Consider the following 21,967-nt stretch of genomic DNA (forward strand, 5'->3'; position numbering starts at 1 on the left):
GAGACCATTGATTTAGTTAATTTTGAAATGTAGAGCCCACCTGTTTCAGAAACATGGGACTGGGACAGTTTTTTCCCCTTTGGCTTTTTTTTGACACTATGCGAGATAGGTTATTCTCATATTCTCACTAGAAACAATTACAGGAGAGCTAGTTTATCAGACTCTCCAGCTCATAAGGTAGAAGGGATGTTTTTAGGACATGATCTATCCTTTCCAAGGCAGGTGAAGCTTATCCTAAAACTTCCAATTTCTAGTTTTTGTAGTCTACACAATTAATTCCACACTATGACACCGTGATCATGGCTTGCTGCCCTGGAGAGTGCTGCACTCTTGGGGCTGGGTCACTAATTTTTTGCATAAACAGGGATAATGAGCTCTAAAGAACAAATGTTCATTTTTTCAGTCATCTCCAATTGAGATGACTTTATTGAAATCAGTAATCTGCTCACTTTTCTGGTAAAGGAATATAATGGGAACATTCTGATGCACACCAAGAACCCTTGAGAAGAGGCAGAAGTGTTTTGATGAGATTCTTTGCTGTAAGTGCAAATGGCCTTGCCCACTGTAATAAAAAAGGCAAGCATGGGCCTGTTCTGGCTCTAGAATCATATCTGATCAGTCTCAGAATTGCAGAATGGTTCAGGTTGGAAGGGACCACAATGGGGCATCTGGTTCAGCCTTGCTGTTCTAGCAGGGTTCTCCTAGAACACTCGGCACAGAATTGCATCCAGCTGCTTCTCAAATATCTCCAATGAGGATACTCCACAACTTCTCTGGACAATCGTTTCCAGTGCTCAGCCCCCCTCACAGTGAAGTTCTTCCTTTTGTTCAGGTGGATCTTTCTGTGCATCACTTTCTTCCCACTTCCTCTTGTCCTATTACTTGACACCCACCTTTAGGTATTTATACACGAGTGAGGTCTCGTTGCAATTCAATTACACAGCTCTGGGTTTGTCATGGAACAGACATTAAGGACCATTTTGCTTCAATGGGACAGCACAAGATGAACAAATCTGTTTAAGATTGGTTGAGTACAGTAGCTATACAGAGCAGGTATTTTGAAGGTATCTTCTGGTACTGTCCTTAATAACAGGGATGAGGAGAACTTAATTTTCCCATACATTTCAGTGCTAGGGCTGAATGCTTTCCCATGGAATTGGAATGAGAGTAAAGTTTGTTCTGTATATTTACTTTAGACTCATAGAACATTAATTGGAAGGGACCCATGAAGATCACCTTCTGCTTCATTCCTTGGGAGAAGAGTAAAGAAATAAACATTGAAAAGATTAGTGGTGTTTCAGTGAAGCAGATTGAGACAGGCCAGCTGATTGGAATGCTCTCTAAGGCAGAGTGTAACATGGATATTTAAACATCATTGCCTTTTTCTGAAATACACATGGGAATATGACTTTACAGAATATAACTTGCATATGTCTACATATATGCAGACACACAGGCATACATGCACGCACACACGTGTTGTTGTTGTTGTCTAACTCATTTTTCCATTGTAGACAAGCCCAGGGGGAACAAAATATTCCTAGCTTGGAGATTTCCACATCTGTCTGTCAGGCAGCTATCAGACAGGGACAGCATGACTACATAAATCACTGTAAATCAACACATTTTTCACTAGCACAAAGCTCTCATCACAGAGCCACTTTAGAGTGCACTGCTCCATAGTTGTTTGAAGACCTCCCATGCCAGCAGCAGGGAAGTCAGGTCATTATATTCAGCATCTGACGGTAACCAGATGTAGAATAAAGAAATTGCCTTTCAAAGCTGTAGTCTGCAGTAGGCTTTTCCAAGAAAATCAGTGATGTCTATAATCTATCTTCTCTCTTCTGCTTCTTTTTCAGGCTCTTCTGGCCTTCAGTCCTCCAAGATGAGGTGTTAGTCTCCTGTTTTATCAAACAGTCTTGAACTGTATTCTAGATTCTGAAAGTAGCATTCATTTGTTTTATGAGCAGACTTGAACTGTATTTTAGATTCTGAAAGTGGCATTCACTTGGTCAAAGAAAGTCTGTATACCAGTTATAAGGGGTCCACAAAAAAAAATAAAATAAAAAACTGTTGTGTGCAAATGTGCTTAAATACCTAATGTCAGTGGAGGGAATGTAGACCCAGTCAAAATTGAAGGAATCTGTAGATTGCAGAAAGATTAGTTAAAAATCTCTGATGAACTATCCAAATGCATGGAATTGAATGTCTCTCTTTTTCATGGTCCGCAGACTCCAAGTGGTTTCCTGGTCTTCACCTTTATTGAGAAAACTTTTATTAGGGCAAATTAAAAGTAGGTTTAGCATGGTTATGGGTTATGCTTTATGTGCAGCCTGTGTGTGTTGAGGATGTCTCTACAGGATTGCAAGTATTAGAGACAAATTTAAGGAAAAAACAAAACAAAACAAAAACAAAAAAGAAAAAAAGGGGGCAAACAGTCCTGCCTTGCTCAGATTAATCGAACAGTGGCATCAAACAAAAGAAAAAATCTACAGTTGTGCACTATATTATGAAATGTAGAGTAAAGCATTTCCCATTATTGTTTAAGAGGCTTTGAGCCAGATTCAATAATTAATCTTTACACCTCAGCCTAAGTGTGTCTGTTGTCAGCTTTTCTTTCAATACAGAGAGCTGCTGGTGTTCCCCATGGCCAGACTGTAACACTGCTCTTGACACTTCTGCTTGCTTGGGCTGGCAGTTCAGCTTGCAGGTGTATCCAGTTGTTGGCTCTCTAGCCAAGCACCGTTTTTCTCACCTTATACTCTGTCATCTGCTTAGAAGCAAGGAGAGTTTCTCTGAACTTTAGAAGGTGGGGTCACAGATCTGTGCACCAGAAATGCGAAGGTGTGCACGTGACTCAGTTTTATGTGAAGACATTTTCTGCCCTTGTTATGATGTAGACCAGAGGAATGACACTGAATCCCTGCGCAAGAGTGAGCAGTGTAAGGTAAAGATTATGTGTTACACCATAACAGTGAGCAGGGTTATACACATACTATTTTAATAAATAGTTCAATAGCACAGTAAGGAAACCATCAATTTCCTACTCTTAAGGTACTGGAAAAACTTTCTTGTTGAATGCAGCACATTGCTTGTGGTTGGAGAAATAAGCAATCTGACTGTCCATAGCCCAGATGTGGCGCCAGTGACAAAAACAAAGGTGAAAGATAAATCAGAGTGGAAAACAGCAAAAAACAGAGCAGAAATGTTTTCCTCCAGTTTAAGCAAGGTTTCATGTGTCTACTGCTTCATACTCTGAACTTCAGTATAACAGAGAGATGAAAGATCACTGGAATCACCAGTGATACATTTCATCCAGTATTAAGATTCTTTGAAGTGTGAGACAGTGAAGGAAAACACTGGAATTTCATAATACCAGAAATATATGAAAGTCAATAATATTTCAGAAATGCTTATACCTGTCAAGTGGGTATATCTAGTGACTTTGGTGATTAGCTTTTATTCATGAGGTAAACCTAAAATCAACCATTTTTCTGCTATAGCCCTGTTATCATTCTTTCTTCTCAGAAATACTACATGAGAATTTAAAGCAGTGCCTAGTACTTCCTTTGGAAGCTGGGTCTTGTCAAATATAGTGCTTTGGAAAGGTGAAATGAATGATACTGAAATGCAAAGGAGAAGATGAGTTACAGCAATTCCAGTGGAGTCTGGAATCTGTGGAATAATTTTTAGTTGAAACCAATTTTTTGAAACATGACTAGGCTGGTTTCTGTGACATAAGGGCAAGAACACCTCTCAGTTAAAAGTGTTTTGCTTTTTAATAGGGGTTAACCATAATTGTCCACTTTGTGCTGGTTGTTCAAAATAATTCCATCTCAGGTTGGTCGACTGTTGGCCTAATTTCAGTCGTTACCAGCATTCAACAGAAATGCTGCTTTAAGCTTGTCTTTCAGTGAATCACGTGTTTGTACAATAACACATTTGTTAAATGAATTCAAAGGCAGAAATAGATGAATCAGTACTGAGAGTGAGTCACTTTCTGGTCCGTATTGAACCATTTTTCTCTCTTTCTAAACTGTCCTATTTTAGTCAAAAGTACTATTTTCTCAGGAAAGTAGAGCTCTAAAATGTGCACCAGTGTGATCTCAGCTTTTCTGTCACTGACTGTGCTTGTTTTTCTTTTCTTACAAGAAATTTCATAGCCCTTTCTTGTTTCAGCATTAGTTTTTGATGTGCTCATCAATTCTTTTGGCTATGTGAGCAAGCAATACTGATTTTGACTTGTACCATCTTATACTGCTGTAGTAAAGATGACAATGAAATATTTTCCAAATGTCAATAACATACTTTCTGTATGTTTTTTTCCTAAGTACATTTGCTAGTCTCTTTCTCATGCTGTTGTTCCTTAAAATTGCTTGCCTTTTTGTCCTTCCTGCTCTTAAATCCCTCAGTTACACTAGGTTGGTGGAAATTGTTTAAATGTACAACCCAAATTCTCCAGTGAGGTTTGGCTAACCAGTAAGCTATTCAAGTAGTTTTGTCTTCATCCTCTGCTTTTCCAGGTTGCTTGAATATCCTTGAGCCCTTAATTTGCCCTAATCTCCTCTAAGGCTTTGAAATAATGAAATACTTAAATAAAACTCTTTGGATAAATGCCCTTTAAAATACAGCTTTATCTGCGAACTATCATGTTCTCAAGGGAGTGGATTTTCTTCCTCAGACAATTTAAGGGGATTTTCTGTCCACAGTGTTACTGTCAGGCATACCCATCTTAAATCCTGCAACAGTTCAGAATAGAGCAAGTGAGGAAACTCTGGGGAAGAAATGGTACAGGGGCTAGACTCCTGCTGTGAGTGATTTTCTTTTTGTGCCTGGGTTCAGTCCCCTGATCTGCTGCATGATTTTTTGTCAGTCACAAAGCCTTCCTGTCCTTTTGAAAACCAATTCTCTGCTCAATGGGGGTGTTGCTGAGGATAAGTTAAGGGTGGCAAAGTGCCTAGCCATTACAGAGGGGTAGTCTTCTACACACTGAAAGGCTGTATTCCCTACTTGGCAAAATAGAAAGAGGGAGATCACCTGGCTTGCCATCACCAAATCCACAGGGGAAGCTGGAGGCAAAGCAGAGGACTGGATCCATTTTTGTTTGCCAGGGCCCCCATGGGGTCCATTTTTCATTGAGAAATCGTTTTTTCAGTCCTGGGTAGGGCAAATCTCAGAGTCCTGCAGATGCCTCCCAGGCGAGAAAGGGAAGCTAGGACAGCCTCACAGGGCTCCCACAGTGCAGCTCATCAGGGCACCCAGGCAAGCCCTGGAGACCAACAAGGTTTGGGGGTTGTTCAGAGCCATGGATGCCTGTCTTCACTGTTACTCATTGTGCAGGTAAAGGGAGATTACTTCAGTTTTTCTCCCTTCCCACTCAGCTCACCTAATTATTAATTTCTGTTGGCGAGGAGCTGCAAAATAACACTGACATGGGAAGCATGGAACATCTGTCCTCCACTTCTGGAGCTCTGTGGCTAGATTCCTTGGAGAAAGATTTGGGGTTTGTGTGTAATTTGTGAGTAATTTGCTTCTGAAGTTAATTATTCCTAAAAGTGAAAAATTGCTCAAAAATGTTGGGAAAAGAAAGCTTTCCTTTTTATCTTAGTATGCGACTAAAATATAAAAATTCTGGTAAAAGTCAACCATATGACTATTATTTTAAAGTGATACCTTTGAGATAATCTCTCCTTTTTCATGCAGACTCTCCAGAAAGACATCTGTATTTCCTCACATTAAATGATAGGAAATGGAAATAGACCACAGTTTTAAGTGGAAGATTATGGAGATTTATAACTTTCTTTATATATTTCTTATGTGTAATGAAATGCAGGAGAACTATACATAGCAAATCTTTTTTTTTTAATTTTTAATCCTAGATACTACTCTTGGTACTTTCTTTTTTTTTTTCCCCTTGAAATTTTCCTCCTCATAATTTCAGTTTCTCATTTGAAGTTCAAAATTTTCTCTACCTGAGGTTTGCAATAATGAAGTAACATCAATGAAAACAGGACTTTAGCTGGATGTAGATCTTTTCTAGGGCATCTCATGATGCTTAGGACAGTGATTGCCTCCTGGTAGCTGTATGCCTTGCTTAATTCTGCGCTTGTTCAGAAGAAGCAGAGAGAGAAATTCATCTGAGCACTTACTGAGTTCACCTTCTCCCTAGTCCCAGCTTTTCAAGAGCTCAGAAGATAAAGTAATACCTTTGTTTTTATCTGTCTTTGTTTTTGGCTGGCATGTAGCAGCGTCAGATCTGATTAGGGTTTTTTTTTGGCAGCATGTTTCAGGGTGAGAAGCTCCTTCTTTTCACAGTGCCAACGATGATTCCAAACTCATCAGCCTTCCTGTCCTGGCATTGGAGGGATGAACAATTAGGTCGGGTTCAGTGTACTTTGTATTAAAACTAGAAAGAAGTGCATTGAAATCCACAATGAGAGTATTTATGGTAAAAATCCTACTTGAGTCTTAGAACAGACTTTTTGGCTTGTCATTGTAGAATAATTAATACATGTCTAATAAAATAGACAAGCATCCATTGCTGTCTCATTTTTCTTGTGAAGAATGCTTCTGCCATCACCAGAAACTCCAAGAAACTCCAAGTTACTGTTTTGAGGTTCATGATGGTTGAAAGAGATTCAGAGACTCCCTAATTGTGATACTGGATTTAGTGAATGTTGCGGAGATGATGTAGTCACTGCCATTTCACAGCAGCAGTGGAAAAACCCCAGGTATAATGAATCAGCTAGGATCTGAATACTCAAAAGGGCAAAACTTTCTTTTCAGTTTTGGGTGATGTTTGTATGTCTTTGCTGGGGAAGGGGACCACAGAGCAGTTTTCACATGGGAATATTCCTACAGCATTAATTTCTTTTTTTTCCTAGTTTTTGAGAGTGGACCAAGACAAAGACAGAGAATGCAGTCTGGACTGTGCAGGTTCCCCTCAGAAATCACTCTGTGCATCTGATGGAAGAACTTTTCTGTCCCGGTGTGAGTTTCAACGAGCAAAATGCAAAGACCCTCAGCTGGAAATAGCCTACCGAGGCAACTGCAAAGGTGAAAACATCGAAGTTTCCCTTGACCATAATCAAAACTAATAGACCCTAAAATAGTGTTTGAAATGTCTGTGAATTGAAAACCAGGAGTGCTGGACTTAAAGAGTTTTCTAAAAGCAAGTGGGTTGAAATCTGTTATTTCTATAACAATATTCTATCTAAAGATAAATTAATCTTGAGCCTTCATCAAAATTGTGACTCCCAAACCCTCTTATTTTTTCAGTAAGTCGCTATTGAGGAAATTGCATGGCCAGATCCTTATTAAGAAGGACCATATCACTGGCACATTCAGAGAAACTCTTACAATAGTTGTCTTGCAAGGTTTCCTCTCTAGTAAAATTTGGTATTTTGAGTTTAGCATGGTCAATTTAGGTCTTTTATTTCCTAACTGCGATCACATAGTGTGTCAAGGGTGGTGGTGGTAGCATGGGTTGAGTGAGAAAAAGCGAAAACCAAAAGAATGCATATGCATAGAGCCCTCACTGACTATTCCTGCCTGTATCATCCACTCCTTTACTTCTGATCTCTGTTTAGAGAATTTCAGTGACATGCAGCCCAACAAAATATTTGCAGTTAAATCTTTTAACTTTTAGAGCAGCATGGTGCTAGACAATGCAGTTCCTTACTGAAGTGTAGGGTGATTCCCAACACAGTGATCTTTCTAAAATGTAAGAATAGCCGTGGTCATAAAGATTTACTTTTTCCTCTGTCCTAAAGAGAATGGCAGGGAGTGCAGGTAGGGGGTGGGAGGAAGAAAACCCCAGGGACCACACCAATTCAGCCTGTAGGAGGCAATTTTCTACATCATCTCTCCCCATTAGCTCCTGCAAACCTCTGAAGCATCAAGACTGCTTCAAAGAGACATTCTGTCTCATCTTCTACCTGGATGAAACAGTACCCTCATTCTTCAGCCCTTTCATAGTAAACCATTGTACTATGTGATGGATCTATTTACTGTGGTGAGCAAGGTTAACATAATGGAGCTACCTGAGCCAAGGCTTTTGTTACACTCATGAACGACAGAGACAAATATTGTGCACTTGGTATTTGTTCATTTTATACATTAGACCTTTATGGAAATTAGTTTTGAGTGGTTTTCTTTATTGTTTTTTATACTGTACTGAGAAAGTAATCTGCAAGAAATTTTCTTCATTAAGATGAGAATTGCTTTACTGAAGGTTTCCTCATTGATGCTGTCACATTTTTCTGCAGTCAATAGCAGCAATTTGGAGAAGTACTCATTTGTTGTTTATCTATTAATGCATACAGTAGAACTGTAGAATTGGAATTAGACACTTTAGGCACCTTAAATATTGCTGATAGCAGGTACACATCGTGTTCTCTTCAATCAAGTGTTCTTCCTTCGACTGGTAATAGACAGATATTTGCCAATAATGCATTTAGTCACTATCAGCAAGAGATGAGTGCTCTTTTGATTTTATATTTTCACGGTATTTCTTAATCAGTAAAGCAGTAAATTTTGAAGTGACCAGTGTCTTTATTCCTACTTATGTCTGTGATCATCAGAAATATTTCAAGCTGTAAAAGCAAGTTGTAAAGAAGAAGAATATGACTCATTTGCCTAGCTGCTGTTTCAGTTTTAGCATTGCTAGGGCTATTTCTGGTAGTCATATCAAACATTCAGAGAGAGCCAAGGAAATGCTCTGATTAAGACTTTTTGAGCCAGTTGCTTTTGATTGGTAAAATTTGTTGTTGCAGGTGGTGCTTGATCAAAAAGCAGAGGGTTGTTTTAGTAGGGCTAACCAAAAAGTGATGTTTCATTAGAGAGCCAGTTTCAATGTTTCAGAATTTACTTTCATTCCATGTAGGAATGAAAACAGATACTTCTGGAAGTGTTTGTCTGTATTCCTGAAAAAACAGACATCCACCCTAACTTCCCATTAAAGCATTGGTTTTGAAACAAGTTTTGAGCTTGCAGGTAAAAGGGAAAGAAACATGCATGTTTTCATGTGAATGTTCTGGAGGGAGAAAAGAGGTGATTCCTAGTATAGACTTCACAACTTTAAGTCTGTGGTGTGATAATCTTCCACCATTGGTCAAAAACGGCAATCTTAAGTCTGTCTCCTCCTGTCTTCCAAAAAAATTCCTTATTCACCTCACAAAAATCTTCTCTAAAAACAAAATATTTCCAAGTACCATTTGAATTAATTTAAGGATGACTAGCTCTTTGTTTGGTTCAGTCTATTCAGTAGCAATCTAAAGACTTTGACAGTTTGTGTTGACAGCCTTTTGGAATAATTTTGAATCCATCATTTCTTGTTTAGATATTCAGAACTGTGATTTCTTTTTACATCCATAAGGAATTTTGAATGACTATCAGATTGATGTCTGCTTTCTCTGTTTCTTTTTTCCTTCAAAAGGCAAACTTATATTGACTCTTTTTTCTCTTTTTCACCTGTTCTCAACTTTTTTCACATCTATTTGGTTCTGAACACTTAAATACTAAAAAGCACAAAGGGATAGTTTGCTCTGTGTGTGCTGGTTCCCTTTCTAATTGAAGTTCCATTCACAGCAAGAGTGCTCAGCCCAGGCAATTCTTTGGCATTGCAAAGGAAATAATTTTTAGATCCTAGATCTTAAAAGATCACAGAAAATGGCATCATTTAAACAATTTTTTCCTTTGTATTTCTGTTCTAGTTCCTGATAGTTGCAACAGAGATCAAAACAGTTTATACAAAGCTGAGAATAAATGAACCCTGAACCTTCCTCTCATTTCTGAAAGACAACCCACCTTTATCAAAACAAGCATCAAAACAGACTGTTCTGTTTTTTTTCTGAAGGCATTAATTTTATGATTTTTTATTTTAAGTCCATTTTCAGCCCTTGCTGGAATCCATTGCTAAGCTTGGAAATGCTATAAGAAGTTAAAATCTTAAAAAGTTTCCAGCCTATTTTTGGAGTTTCTAAGATATCAAATAATCTCTGTACACTGTAGATGAACATTCACATTTTTGGAGACTTTTCCAAACAAAATCTTAATTCCAAAGTTCTGCAGATTTGCCACTTGCTCGACACAGAAATTAACTGTGCAATGAGATTACCAATCTAATTAATAAATGTATGTTGACAGGTGAGAAATACTACTTGTGTTGTTTAACAGTTAGGAACGACTGTTAAAATATCACCTGTGATGGGGATCAACCGCATGCACACACAAATGCTTCACAGTAAATCTGGCCCAGCACAGCCAAAGGAACAAAACATACAAGAAGTGGAAAAGCAATATAATTGCTTTTTAACTCCTCAGAAAGAAACAGATACTATGTCTGCAGAAATTAATTAAGCAATGCAAGGAGACAGTGTGAGCACCAGGCAGGTAAGATGATAAATTCTGCCTGTTGTGCTTTGGGCACTGGCCAGCTGTGCTCTCCTGGGGACTGTATCTGTGTGGCTCAGGGAAAAGATGGGCCAAGGACTGTTCCCAGCAGGCAGCCTTATTTTATAGGTTTAAGGCTGTTCAGCTTTTTTTTTTACTTTCTTTTTCTGTTGAACTTTTTGTTTCCTAAATAGCATTAAAAATACTAATTTCATTTCTCAGTTTATTTTATATGAATATACCTGGCCCATAACTGGGGCCCTGGAGATTAATATTCTTTATGTATTAAGCAAGTGGCTCTGTAATAATATTTGGTATTCTGGCATTGTGATAAATGAAAAAAACAAATTCATGTGTATCTTGCCAGCATACCTCTACCCTGAGACAGAATTCTTAAAATATCCCAGCTGGGGCACTTGGATTTGTGGCTTCTCTACCAGTACTTCCCTGAAATACAGCTTCTCTAATGTCTGGCCGGAGTTTTGATACAAATTGCCAATCACTATAAAATCACCACTGCCAGCTCACATCACATTTCCTTACTTCGCTATCATCATGTAACAGAAGCCTGGGTGTATAAGCAGCTGCTAAACTGGACTTGCACAAATCTCTGAGTGGTCCTTTCTAAAAATGGCAATGTAGGAGCTTTACACAGTGATATTTAATTTCCGAGGGGTTTGGAATTTGATCTAACACTGAGTACATACTCAGTATTTGCAGATGTGGCCCAAAAATGGCTTGCTGCTTTGTGAGTACACCAAGGAGAGCCATCACACAGAGTAGTGTCATTGTTACTCTGTAGCTGTGTAGATGCCCTTTCTTGGTTGAAAACCCTAGGTAGGAAATGTTTACCTTAATTCATTTATGGTATCTTAAAGAGCCTCACTGTTTAAAAATGCTCTTCATTTATGAGCTATTATAGATACAACAAAAGGTAATATCTTCTTTCTCACAAGTTACATAAAGAACCAAAGCACATCAAAATATGAGTGAAATTTCTCATAAAACAGGTATTTTACAATTTGCTTTCCTTAAAGAAGAAAATGCTCAGCATTTGTTTCTTTAAATTAGGGCTTTCAGGAATAGTGAAAAGTTTCACTCATTTAAACTGTGATTACATTGAGTTAATAAATGGATTAAAAGCATGCTTAAATAAATTGAAATTTCTGCCTTTGGATAAACATGCTAATAGGATTTTTCCCTTTGTGCAGAGAATGAAGGCATTGCTGGGCAATAGTTGTTTTGAGACCACAAGTTAATCTTGGTCCCGTAATTAATGAATCCAGGCATAATTTGGAGAGGCATTACTCTTGCCTGTTAGCTAGAGAACTGGGTAGTACAAGCTGGCCGTGGTTTCTGAGTGCACACCTTTTCCAGGATTCCCATGGAGGCTGCCATCCATCCAGCTCAGGTTTGCCTGTGAGCCAGGCGGGCGTGAGCGTGACGTGTGCTGGCAGTGCTGAGCGCGTCCCTTAGCTCGGAGCGTGGGCAGGGACCTTGGCTTGGCCCTGCACCTGCTGCCTGGAAGGCAGCCCTGTGGGATGTGTTTGGGAAGGGGAACGCGCTCCCAAGATGTTTCGTTTGGAGAGAGAAAAAAGAAGTGAGTAGGTTACGGTTCTTTTTCTAACTGAAATGAGTGAAAGTGGGACTGGACCAAGGTGTCAGTCTTAAAAATAAACTTGAACAGAGTGAGACCTTGGACAGTCTGTACCGTGAAAACAAGACAGTTTTCATGTGTCCTCAGCTCTTCCTTTTCACCTCTCCCTTTTCTTTTTGCTTCTCATTTTTAATGAGGAAAAAAAAAAGAACAATGCAGGTTTATTCATTATTTCGAAAAACATATTAAAAAAATAATATATTGAGAAGTGATACTAACTTTGGGATTATTGAAAATAAACCTTACAAGAGGAAATTGATTGTATGGCAGATTTTTGTCTGAAAATACTTTCAGGTAGGAGCTGTCTTCTCCTTTTTCAGACATATTTTCTCACTGTAGACACTACGTTTAATCAGTAGGATGGCTGCAAGTTTCCTGACTGTGATGCTGGCAGTCCTGGTACAGATACTTGTCAGCCCCAACCTCATTTTGGTTTTGAGTCTTCATTTATATTATGTGTCAAGATGTTACACGTCAAGCCACTGTAGTAAAAGTGGTGACAAACAAAATATCCACATGTAGAAGTATCTACATACAGAAGTTACAAATTATGTTATCTCTTCAAACAAGTGGAGTTGGCTTCTGATTATACTTTCTATTATTTAATGGAAATGAATAAAGTTTGGAATATTTTTGTGGAATATTCTTTGTTCTTTTAAATGTACCTAGTGGTATTTAGAACACAAGACAAGTAACACTTGATAGTATGCACAGTTTTCTGGAGATAGAGTTTATCTCTTTTTAAAATTATCAGTTTTTATTGATAACATTTCTCCAAGCAGAATTTGCTGAAGCCAGACTGCATAGAAATAAGGCATGTAAGGGCATTTTTAGGCACAAAAATGGGTCTTCATAAAATCAAATAGGCAATACAACAATTTGATTTGAAAGTAATCTTTTTCTGAGTTTTTTTGTGGAGTTTCCATTTCTGCTCTTGTATTTTCAGTTTGAGTTTCAGATGTCATATAAAAATGAAGGTCCTAGAAGAAGTGGAGAGTGCTAAAGCAATAATGCTGCAGCAAAGACTAAGAACCACAAACCTTTGCAAACCTTCTCAGATTTCAGTGCAATTTCAGTGCAAGAATTAGCAAAATAGTCTTCTCCAAACTATCAAATCTCTGCTCTTCTCAGAAAGCCAGTGTAGCCTTTGGCATCTAAAAAATGAGAAAGCTGTTGCTTTAGTTTTTCTTTAAGTGTTTGATTCAGTTCTAATCAGACTGTATCTCTCCAAATGTGACTGTTAGCAAACTGAAATAGTGTGCCAAGAGGGAATCCAGCACAGCATTCCTTATTTTATCTTAGAGCTTAGATATCTAAATGGCTGTGTGGTTGCTAAATGTAGGGGAAAAAAAGAAAAAGCAAAAGCAAAAAGAAAACACCAAAGAAACCCCACACTGCCTGGCTCTGTCTGTTAGATGCCAATAGAGGAGAGTTTAGGCTGAGATTGCGCTGCTGTTTTGTTTGAATCCAGAAAGCAACTATAAAAATAAATAGTGAAAGAGTTGGCCAGCTCTTGTCATGAAGCAGCAAGTCATTATTTAATGGTTGTGTCAGGCTAAATGTCTGTGCTGACATCCTTTCCAACCCAAGAGGCTAATATCCCTGCATCTTTAAAACTGATACTTTCAGCATGTATCATTTGCTCCGTGTTTCCTACCACTAGAGGCTACAGCTTTTTATCTGCTTTGCTGTTAGACACAATCAGTTCTTTACAATATGCATTGACCTAAGTCAAATAGAATGGGCAATTTTGATGAGTGGTTTATTCCATATAAACCAAGTGGTGTCTTATGCTCTGAATAAAATTTTTGGGCTAAATTAACTGTAAATAAAGATTGTTTGACTTTTATCATATCACTACCAGTTACCAAAAAGGTACAGCAGTGGGAAAGAAGCACAGAAGCAGAAATAAATTCTGGTTTGTAGGACAATTCAGTAAATGTTCAGGTGAACACCTAACTTGAAAGAGCTTGTTGCACTGCATGTTTCTAAGTTTAAGGACAAGTGTACACAGGTATTCTGGCACAATAGAGGTGCAAAAGGAAGCAGTGCAAGGTCTTTAGGTTACGTGTGTCTACACTAGGTCTGGTTGTTCACATCTATGTGACTTTAGAAAGGATTTCTCTTTAGTGTAAGAACAGCTGACTCTGTGTGGGAAGCTCTCAAGGAAACCCATCAAATGATTAAGTTAACCACTTCATATATAGTTTTTACAAAGTAGTAAATGTTTCTGATATGTTCAACAGAATATTCTATTTATAATAAAATAAGTAAGTAAAGGATGAAGTGTATTTTTTTTGTAAAAAAATAAGGTTGTGTCAAACACAATAATCTCTTGCAAAGCAAACAAAGTTTGCTCCATGTATTGGGACTGAGAAAGGGATTTTTATTCCTACTGTGATGCATAGCAAACCAAAAAATACTGGATGAACTAAATTGAAATCTTTGCAAGAGATTTATCTATACTTTTGGCAAGCTGTTTACTTTTCCATGAGAGAATCTGGGTTAGAACTCCCTATAGAGCCTCAAAATGCCTGTAAATCAGTTGTACTGAATGTCACCTTAGAGATGGTGTTTACACCCTTGAGTAGTTTGTGTCATTGTTATAATGATAAACTTCTACTTTGCAGTAATAAACTTCCCTCTATTTGATATATTATTCAAGGATTAGCCAGCACAGTTGAAGTTGGTGCATGTTTTTTCTCTGAAGCTCAGTGTTTTTGGAGCTGTACTGTTGGAAATAAAGCATAAAATGAGATTAGTTCCAAGTCAGGCTGGTGCTGTTTGTGAGGTTAACTCTATTTCCAGAATTTCCTGTTGACTTCAGTTCTATCTCAGGAAGGTCCTGCAGCAATGTAGTGGCACTACTTCACAGGTGAAAGTTTTCGCTCTTGCACAGAGAAACTTAGATCAGAATTAAGATGACTTTTTATTTTGTTTGTGCTTTCTGGTCACTGGGCCCTCCTGGAAGTCAGAAATATCACTAGGGCAATTCAGAAAGACCTGCCCAAACAGCTACAGCTCTGTATTCTCATAAGTCCTGTGCATTTCTGTTCAGTCCCATACACTCATTTTTGTCTTCTGTTGAACACCTCAAGATGTGTTCATCTTATTAAACCTCTGGTTGCTTTTGCAGTCCTGGTGCTGTCACAGAGGTACAATCAACACATTGGCCAGCATGCAGTGCTAAAATGCAATGAGCCTTGTACCAATCCAGTTTGACAGCTAACAGAGTCCCAGTGAGCTGATTTAAGGTAAACTCATGCTCAATTTCTATGCCAGGAGATATTTTTTTTTCCGATTCCCCACAAGGCTGTGGGATGTAAAAGCCCATTTACCTGGAGTTGAGAGGATAAAGTCTCACTGAGTTAGTCATTGACACAATTCCAAATTACAGCTGGACATGCATATTTGCAAAATTAGTTCTTCTCATTGTATGACTATAGCCAAATTAGGCTGCATTTCAGCCAGATTTTAACAGGTCTTAGAAGCTAATGGCGTTTTCACCAGGTCATATACCAGAATCCAGTTTGAGCCTGCTGGCTTCCTTATTAATACTTTAGTTAGGAAGAGAAATAAAGTGTAGTGAGAATTCTAATAAGAAATTTATAACGGTTTCAAGCCCCTTACTTTTCCACTAGAAAGTTCCAAAAATTTAAACAAAAACAGATTAAAAAAAAAAAAAAAAGCTTTGCTGCATTACACAGTGCTTGTCATCCTTCCACAACTTTATGGCCACAGAGTCCCCTCTGCTCTCAGATTTGTCACCAGAGGGACACTGCTCACCTTGTAAGGCTCTAGCCTGCTTTTGTAAGGGGCAATGCTGAAAAGTCAAAAGCTGTGGGCTGATTAATCAGCACAGAGGTACTGGGTCAGTCCTATCGCCTTTCATTCTTGGTCTTAATTTCAAAATAATCAGGGTCTGTCCTTATCTGAATGATCCATGATAAATAGCAAAGTTGTATCTGTGTGTGAGTCTTTACTGTTACTTTTAATACATCCCCTTAGATGTATTTATTTATTGACTGATTCATTTATGTAAACTAAATTCTGGCAAAACACATAATTCTAGACTCATCCTATTAATTTGAGTTTCATGTGCAGCATTACCTGCACTTCTACAAGGTGCACAGAGGAGTCTGTAGACAAGAATTGTCTGGGTGCAGTCAAAGGAGACTTTGTACAGAGAATCCCAGATTTGCCTTTCCTCAATGGTCCTGAGCAATGGTCATGTTGAAGGTTTTTCTCCCTATGGATTAGGATGTCACCCATCACTTATTTATGCATGTAAGGAGCTGCCAGTTTTCCCTACAACTATCTCTTGTCTGCTATTTTGATGTGAACTCATGTTTCAACCTTTCTTCACTCATGTCAGGAAATAATTTTTTCATCCTTTTTCAGCTGTTATTTTGCATAAATGTATAGCCCTTAAATGTCTTGAATTCTTTTTCCTTGGAAAAATTTCTGGAAGTTATGCAACAGATTTTTAGGGCATCGCAACCAGGGCACAGAGGCAGATAATCAGATGGTGTAATCTTACAAATTTATAGAAAATATTATAATTTCTTTTTTCTTCAATGGTCTCTTTTTTATTTGAAGTAACTTAGCTCCTCTGAATTAACAATTTAATGGTCAACAGAACTGGAAATAATATTTTGACTTTCTACACTTTCAGATCCTTAACTTGATAAGATATCTTCCTCGTGGTTTTATTTTGTGTATACTGAAGCACAGTAATATCCAACAGGTTTAAAATGTTTCCATGGTTATATCATACAAAATAAGACTTCAAATGTGAATTTTATATTCCAATAAATTTGGTGACTGTTGATTTTAAAGCATATTAGATCATCCATGAATAGGAGGCCTTTGGAGCATCAGCCTGTTTAGGAACAAGTGGTGGACAGCTTTGGAGAACTTCTCTTCTTGGCATATTTTTATGATAATTCAGCTATTGAAGATAATTTACAACTCTGCTGGTTCTATACCAGAGACCTTATGTGATGGAATTTATATCACTTTTCCTTTTAGACATTTAAACCACATGTCATTCTAGAAAAACGAGGACAGAGGTCCAACAAAGGAGTGATTTATTTTCAGTTAAAATACTAGCTACATTAAAACCACATGTTATTAAGTACTGTATAACCAAACCATGCTCAGAAGAATGCTTACGACACCAAAGCTTGCTTAAAATGACTTTTTTTTTTTCCCCCAAAAAAAATCTTTGGCAGTGCACACATTAACAGATTTTTCCTGAGCTGTACAGTACATTGACTATCCTTCTCCCTTGGAGAAAAAAAAACAACCATTAAAGTGCTGTAGTACAAATTAATTCAGTTCCTTATTATTTTTCTTTCTCACATTTCTGGATGCTTGAACTTCTCTGTCCCTTCCAGTTATCATTTCATCTCTGTAAGTATCCCTCCTGAAACAGCAGAATACAATTAATGATGCTATGACTGAAACATAGTTTTTCAGAGTGAAACTATTTGTATTTGGGGCATATGAGCAGCATGACCTCTCATAGTGCTCCTTTGAGAAGAGTAAACTAACACACAGAACTAGTGCACATGAATCCAAGATCAGGAGAGAAATAGGAAGAATAGAATTGAGGGGCCCCAATTTTATTTTCAGAATGCAGATGCTGAGGACAAGTTTCTGTCCTCATTATGCTAGACTTCCACACTACACTTCCACACCAGATTGCCTAGGACTTGAAGGGAATTTTTAATGCTAATGTTGCCAAGTGAGTTATCCAAAGCTCAGTGGGAGTGACAAGTGAAGGATTTACCCTGTAAAAAGAAACTTCTGCCATTCCAGTGAGTTTCCAGGCTGGTTCTGTGAATGTGTGTCTGGATCACACTGGCACAGAGAGGGTGCTTGAGGGACTGGGAATTCCGCTGGCTCACCTGTGTGCTCCTAGGAATGTAAACTTCTGTCAAGTGCTGTTGATTCATTGGTCATATTCTGTTTAATTTGCACCTTGCATGGACTAGAAAGGCTGTTCCCATGCTTTTGAAGAACTGCACAAGCATTTATGAATCACCCCAACACCACTGTCTCACAGGTAATCAGTGAAGAAGTTTAGCCTTAAAATGGGATTTACCACTTTCTATCAAATAGTCTTTAAACCAAACAGGGATCAGAGGCAGAAAATTTCTCTGCTTGCGTGTTTGAAATCATTCTAATTCAGATGTTACAGTCACATCTTGAAGTCATTAATACTACCTTAAGCTTGCCTGGTATTCTCATTTTTCCTGAAATTGCTTAGCTCAAGCAGATTCTGCAGTTCTGATTCTGCATCAGCAACATGCTAAAATTTGTAGTGTAAAAGGTACAACAACTTATGTTTTGTGTCTTTTTTAAGGTCTTGGCTGCATAACTGACATAAAGTATATGTAGTAGACAATATAGTTTGTTTGACAATAGAAACTCCACCAAATTAAAGCTGGCTGGTTTGCTGTTTGGTCTCTTGGATGGAGACCAACACCAAGTAACAAAGGAGGTGGTGCAAGAGACCTCACAGTGGACAAAAAGGACCATGTGATAGGCTTGATGTCCCATTCTTAAATCATAAACTGTCACATTAAATTTTAGCATAATATGAATCATTCATGTCCAAACTTATTATTTCATCACCTTCCCAATAAGTACAGTATATATATATATATATTTATTTTACCAGCCTGGTGGTGACATCTGTAGTTACAGCTGAAGTTCCTGCCTAGCTGCAGTAAGTAGCAAGTACAAGCCAGCTGTGCTCCTGCTGCCTCCTTAGCCTTTCCTGAAGCACTGGAAAGGGGTTGTTGCCACCATCTCTGGAAGAATATTGTGGTGTGTGCAGCGTGACAGCTATTGCTGTGTTCAATTGAGAGGAGAAGCCCTGTTTGGGTTTCTACTCCTTGGTGGCGTTTGGAACAGAAAGTTTGTCCGTCCAGGCATCTCTCAATTTTATTTCCCCGTTACGGATAATTGTCCAGAAAGTATTGTCCTGCATTGGTTTGTTTTCCCTAAAAATAATGCAAGTTGATTGTACTTTTTCACTTATTAAAATTCTTATTCTCTTTGCACAAGTCTCATGGTTGTCTTTTTCATAATATGGATCATCACCTATCTTTTTTTCATATTGCATCATCCAACTGACTTGACTTACCTTTTCTCTTTCTCTAGATGTTTCCAGATGCGTGGCTGAGAGGAAGTACACTCAAGAACAAGCACGCAAAGAATTTCAGCAAGTGTTCATCCCAGAATGCAATGATGATGGCACATATAGTCAGGTTGAAAAATTTTTATTCTGTGTCTTGCATGACTGGAAGGTCAGAGTATGAGTGTTTGAAAAGGCCAAGGAAGAGACAAATGTAATGAAGGGAAATGTAATTTCAAAACTAAATGTAATTTGTACCAACATGTCAAAAAAAAAAAAAAGAAGGAAAATCTGTGTTGTGTTGAGTACTTGTTCTATTTTTCACAGTTGGCCAGCAAAAAAGCCAAACATTACCACTGTTGGTGTAATACACTCCCTGTTCTTCTAGGATGAGGCAGCTGAATCATTCTTGTAGCTCCCTGAATACTCATCAGATGGTAAAATGCTTGGAATTTGTGATCTGTTCCTGATTTGAACCAGAAATCTTGCAACTGGAATCCATATTTTAAGTGCTAAATCATGAATCATACAGAATCCTTCTATATTCTCTGCTTAATTTCTTCACAAGCATGTGGCCTGAAACTAATTTACTTAGATCACGGAATTCAGAAGGAACACAGTTAGAAGCTTATCCTGAGGTATATTTTCCAATTATGAACCCCTTCTGTCCCCTCTGTACTGCATTTTGATCCTGGAGTTGTGCAGAAGACAACTTTTCTTTTTTTAAGCGTGATGAGGCAAGTGATATTGGCCCTTAGAAAATATAATGCAATTGGTTTTTAAGAGGAATTCCAAGAGTTTCCTTTCTGACAGCTTGGGATATGAATAATGCTGGCAGAAGCACTCTGTCCTGCTCCTTCAGTGGGTGGAACAATATGTTCTCTATGTGGGAAAAAACTCAGGATTGCTTGTTTCAGGAACAGTTTATGTGTCCCTTGAGGAACTTCCTTGTGAGGTTTTTATAACACCTGCACCTCACTCGTCCAAGACAGGGTGTAAACAACCACATAGTTCAATAGTTTTCTCTTCTATTTGATTCTGAAGGACCTACCATACTCGCTTGAAATATGCTTTGAGCTAAAAAATCATATGTAGGACTGAGATGGGCCCGTTGTGGTTTATTGTTCTAGGTTTTATCCATACAGTTTGCTGGGTAGGTTTCTGTACTCACGTGCCACAAGTGCTGTGGGATAACAGGCATGTGTCTGACAAGCTGCACACGGTTCTTGTTGTTTGTGACAGGTTCAGTGCCATAGTTACACTGGGTACTGCTGGTGTGTCACTCCCAATGGCCGTCCCATCAGTGGTACTGCTGTGGCCCACAAAACTCCCCGCTGCCCAGGTAAGTCTTGTTTGTCTGGCTAGGTTTTGGTGGTATGCCATGAACAGCAGTTTGTCTGTGGGATCTGATTAGACCTAAGCAAAAGAAGTTTTCACTAGAAGAGTGGTTCAGCCTGGAAACAGGTGGTGGTGGATGCCCTGTGGGTGCCCCATCCTTGGGGTATGGTAAAATTCAGCTGGATGAGGCTCTGAGAAAGTTGGTCTAGCTTTTCATGTAGCCGTGCATGAAGTCTGAGGTCACTGCCACCTTAAGCCTTCCTGTGATTCTGGGATCCATCTACTTTATTTGTACGTTAATCTAGCTTTTGAAGGTTTTCCGCAGTGGTCATTTTTACCATATTTGTGTGTCCGCGTATGAAACCAGATGACCGAATTGCTGATATATCACTTTATGTTATAATCCCTCTTGCACAAAAACTCATTGCAAAAACATTTCAGGGAGATTTGCATTTTTTGATAATTCAATATTTAGAGTACAGAAAAAAATGTAGTGGGACTGCCCATTTGAAACATAGCCCAATGAAAGAACTCCCACAGCACATTCCACAAATGACCAAATCCAGAGGAGAAATAATAAAATAAAAACATTAAGAGCAAAATTAAAAAATTGCCTGCAGAAATTAACTGGCAAATTGAACTCACTGCCTTGCAGGCTGCCTTTTGTCTTTCATCAGGACAATTAACAGGTTCTGTTTTTCAGGGGTTTGCTTCTGACCCTATTTCATTAACACTTATGATAAATACAAATCCCGAGTGTATGGATAGTTGTCAGAATCACTGTTCATGCCCCTTGAGGTTGAGAAAATTTTACAGAAATAGCTCTACAAATATTTGCACACTCTGTATATTGTATAACCATTTGTGCTGTGGCACCATTCTCTGTCAGAAAGTGGAAGACATAGCTTTAAAAAGCTAATCCTGCAATGTGAACAAAGCTGAGAAAGAAAGTGAATCAGGGAATTTACCTGTCCTGGTCTACTTCAATCATTCAAGTACAAGCTTGATGTTTTCAATAAATAGATGGAGGAAGGAAGAGACCACTGCAGAAGTTTCAGCAAAGTTTATAGATAGTTATTTTTATTTTTAAGGTCTTTCTAGTTAAAATGACTTGCAGAATTTTCCCACATCTTGCCTGTAGGTGAACTTTATTCAGAAATAATACTCTTCAGAATATTCCTTTTAATCCAGTCTGAAAAGTCGCTGTGAAACAAGACTCAATTGTAAAAAAATAATTTAAAATATTCAGAAACCTTAAATAGTTGAAAATGTGCATTTATTTTCATTTTAGTGTTATTATCAATTATAACTGGTCACATCTTCAGAGGACACATGGATGTGTCTTTAATTGTGGATGTGCCATCCTTGGAAATGTTCAGGGCTGGGTTGGATGGGGGTCTGAGCAGCCTGGTCTAGTGGAAAGTGTCCCTGCC

The 21,967-nt window shown here is 38.3% G+C and overlaps 1 protein-coding gene across 6 annotated transcripts in view; it reads left to right on the forward strand.

The window, feature by feature from the left end:
• Nucleotides 1-21,967, forward strand: part of SMOC2 (SPARC related modular calcium binding 2) — a 138,162-nt gene that overhangs the window by 38,413 nt on the left and 77,782 nt on the right. For all 6 annotated transcript variants that reach the window (XM_014273117.3, XM_026798240.2, XM_005495531.4 and 3 more), the window contains exons 2-4: nucleotides 6,885-7,056; nucleotides 19,223-19,329; nucleotides 20,439-20,538. In XM_014273117.3, coding sequence (XP_014128592.2) covers nucleotides 6,885-7,056; nucleotides 19,223-19,329; nucleotides 20,439-20,538 — 379 coding nt within the window. The remainder of the gene's footprint in view (nucleotides 1-6,884; nucleotides 7,057-19,222; nucleotides 19,330-20,438; nucleotides 20,539-21,967) is intronic.

The sequence above is a fragment of the Zonotrichia albicollis genome, chromosome 3 (genome assembly GCF_047830755.1).
Source record: "Zonotrichia albicollis isolate bZonAlb1 chromosome 3, bZonAlb1.hap1, whole genome shotgun sequence".
Taxonomy (NCBI): domain Eukaryota; kingdom Metazoa; phylum Chordata; class Aves; order Passeriformes; family Passerellidae; genus Zonotrichia; species Zonotrichia albicollis.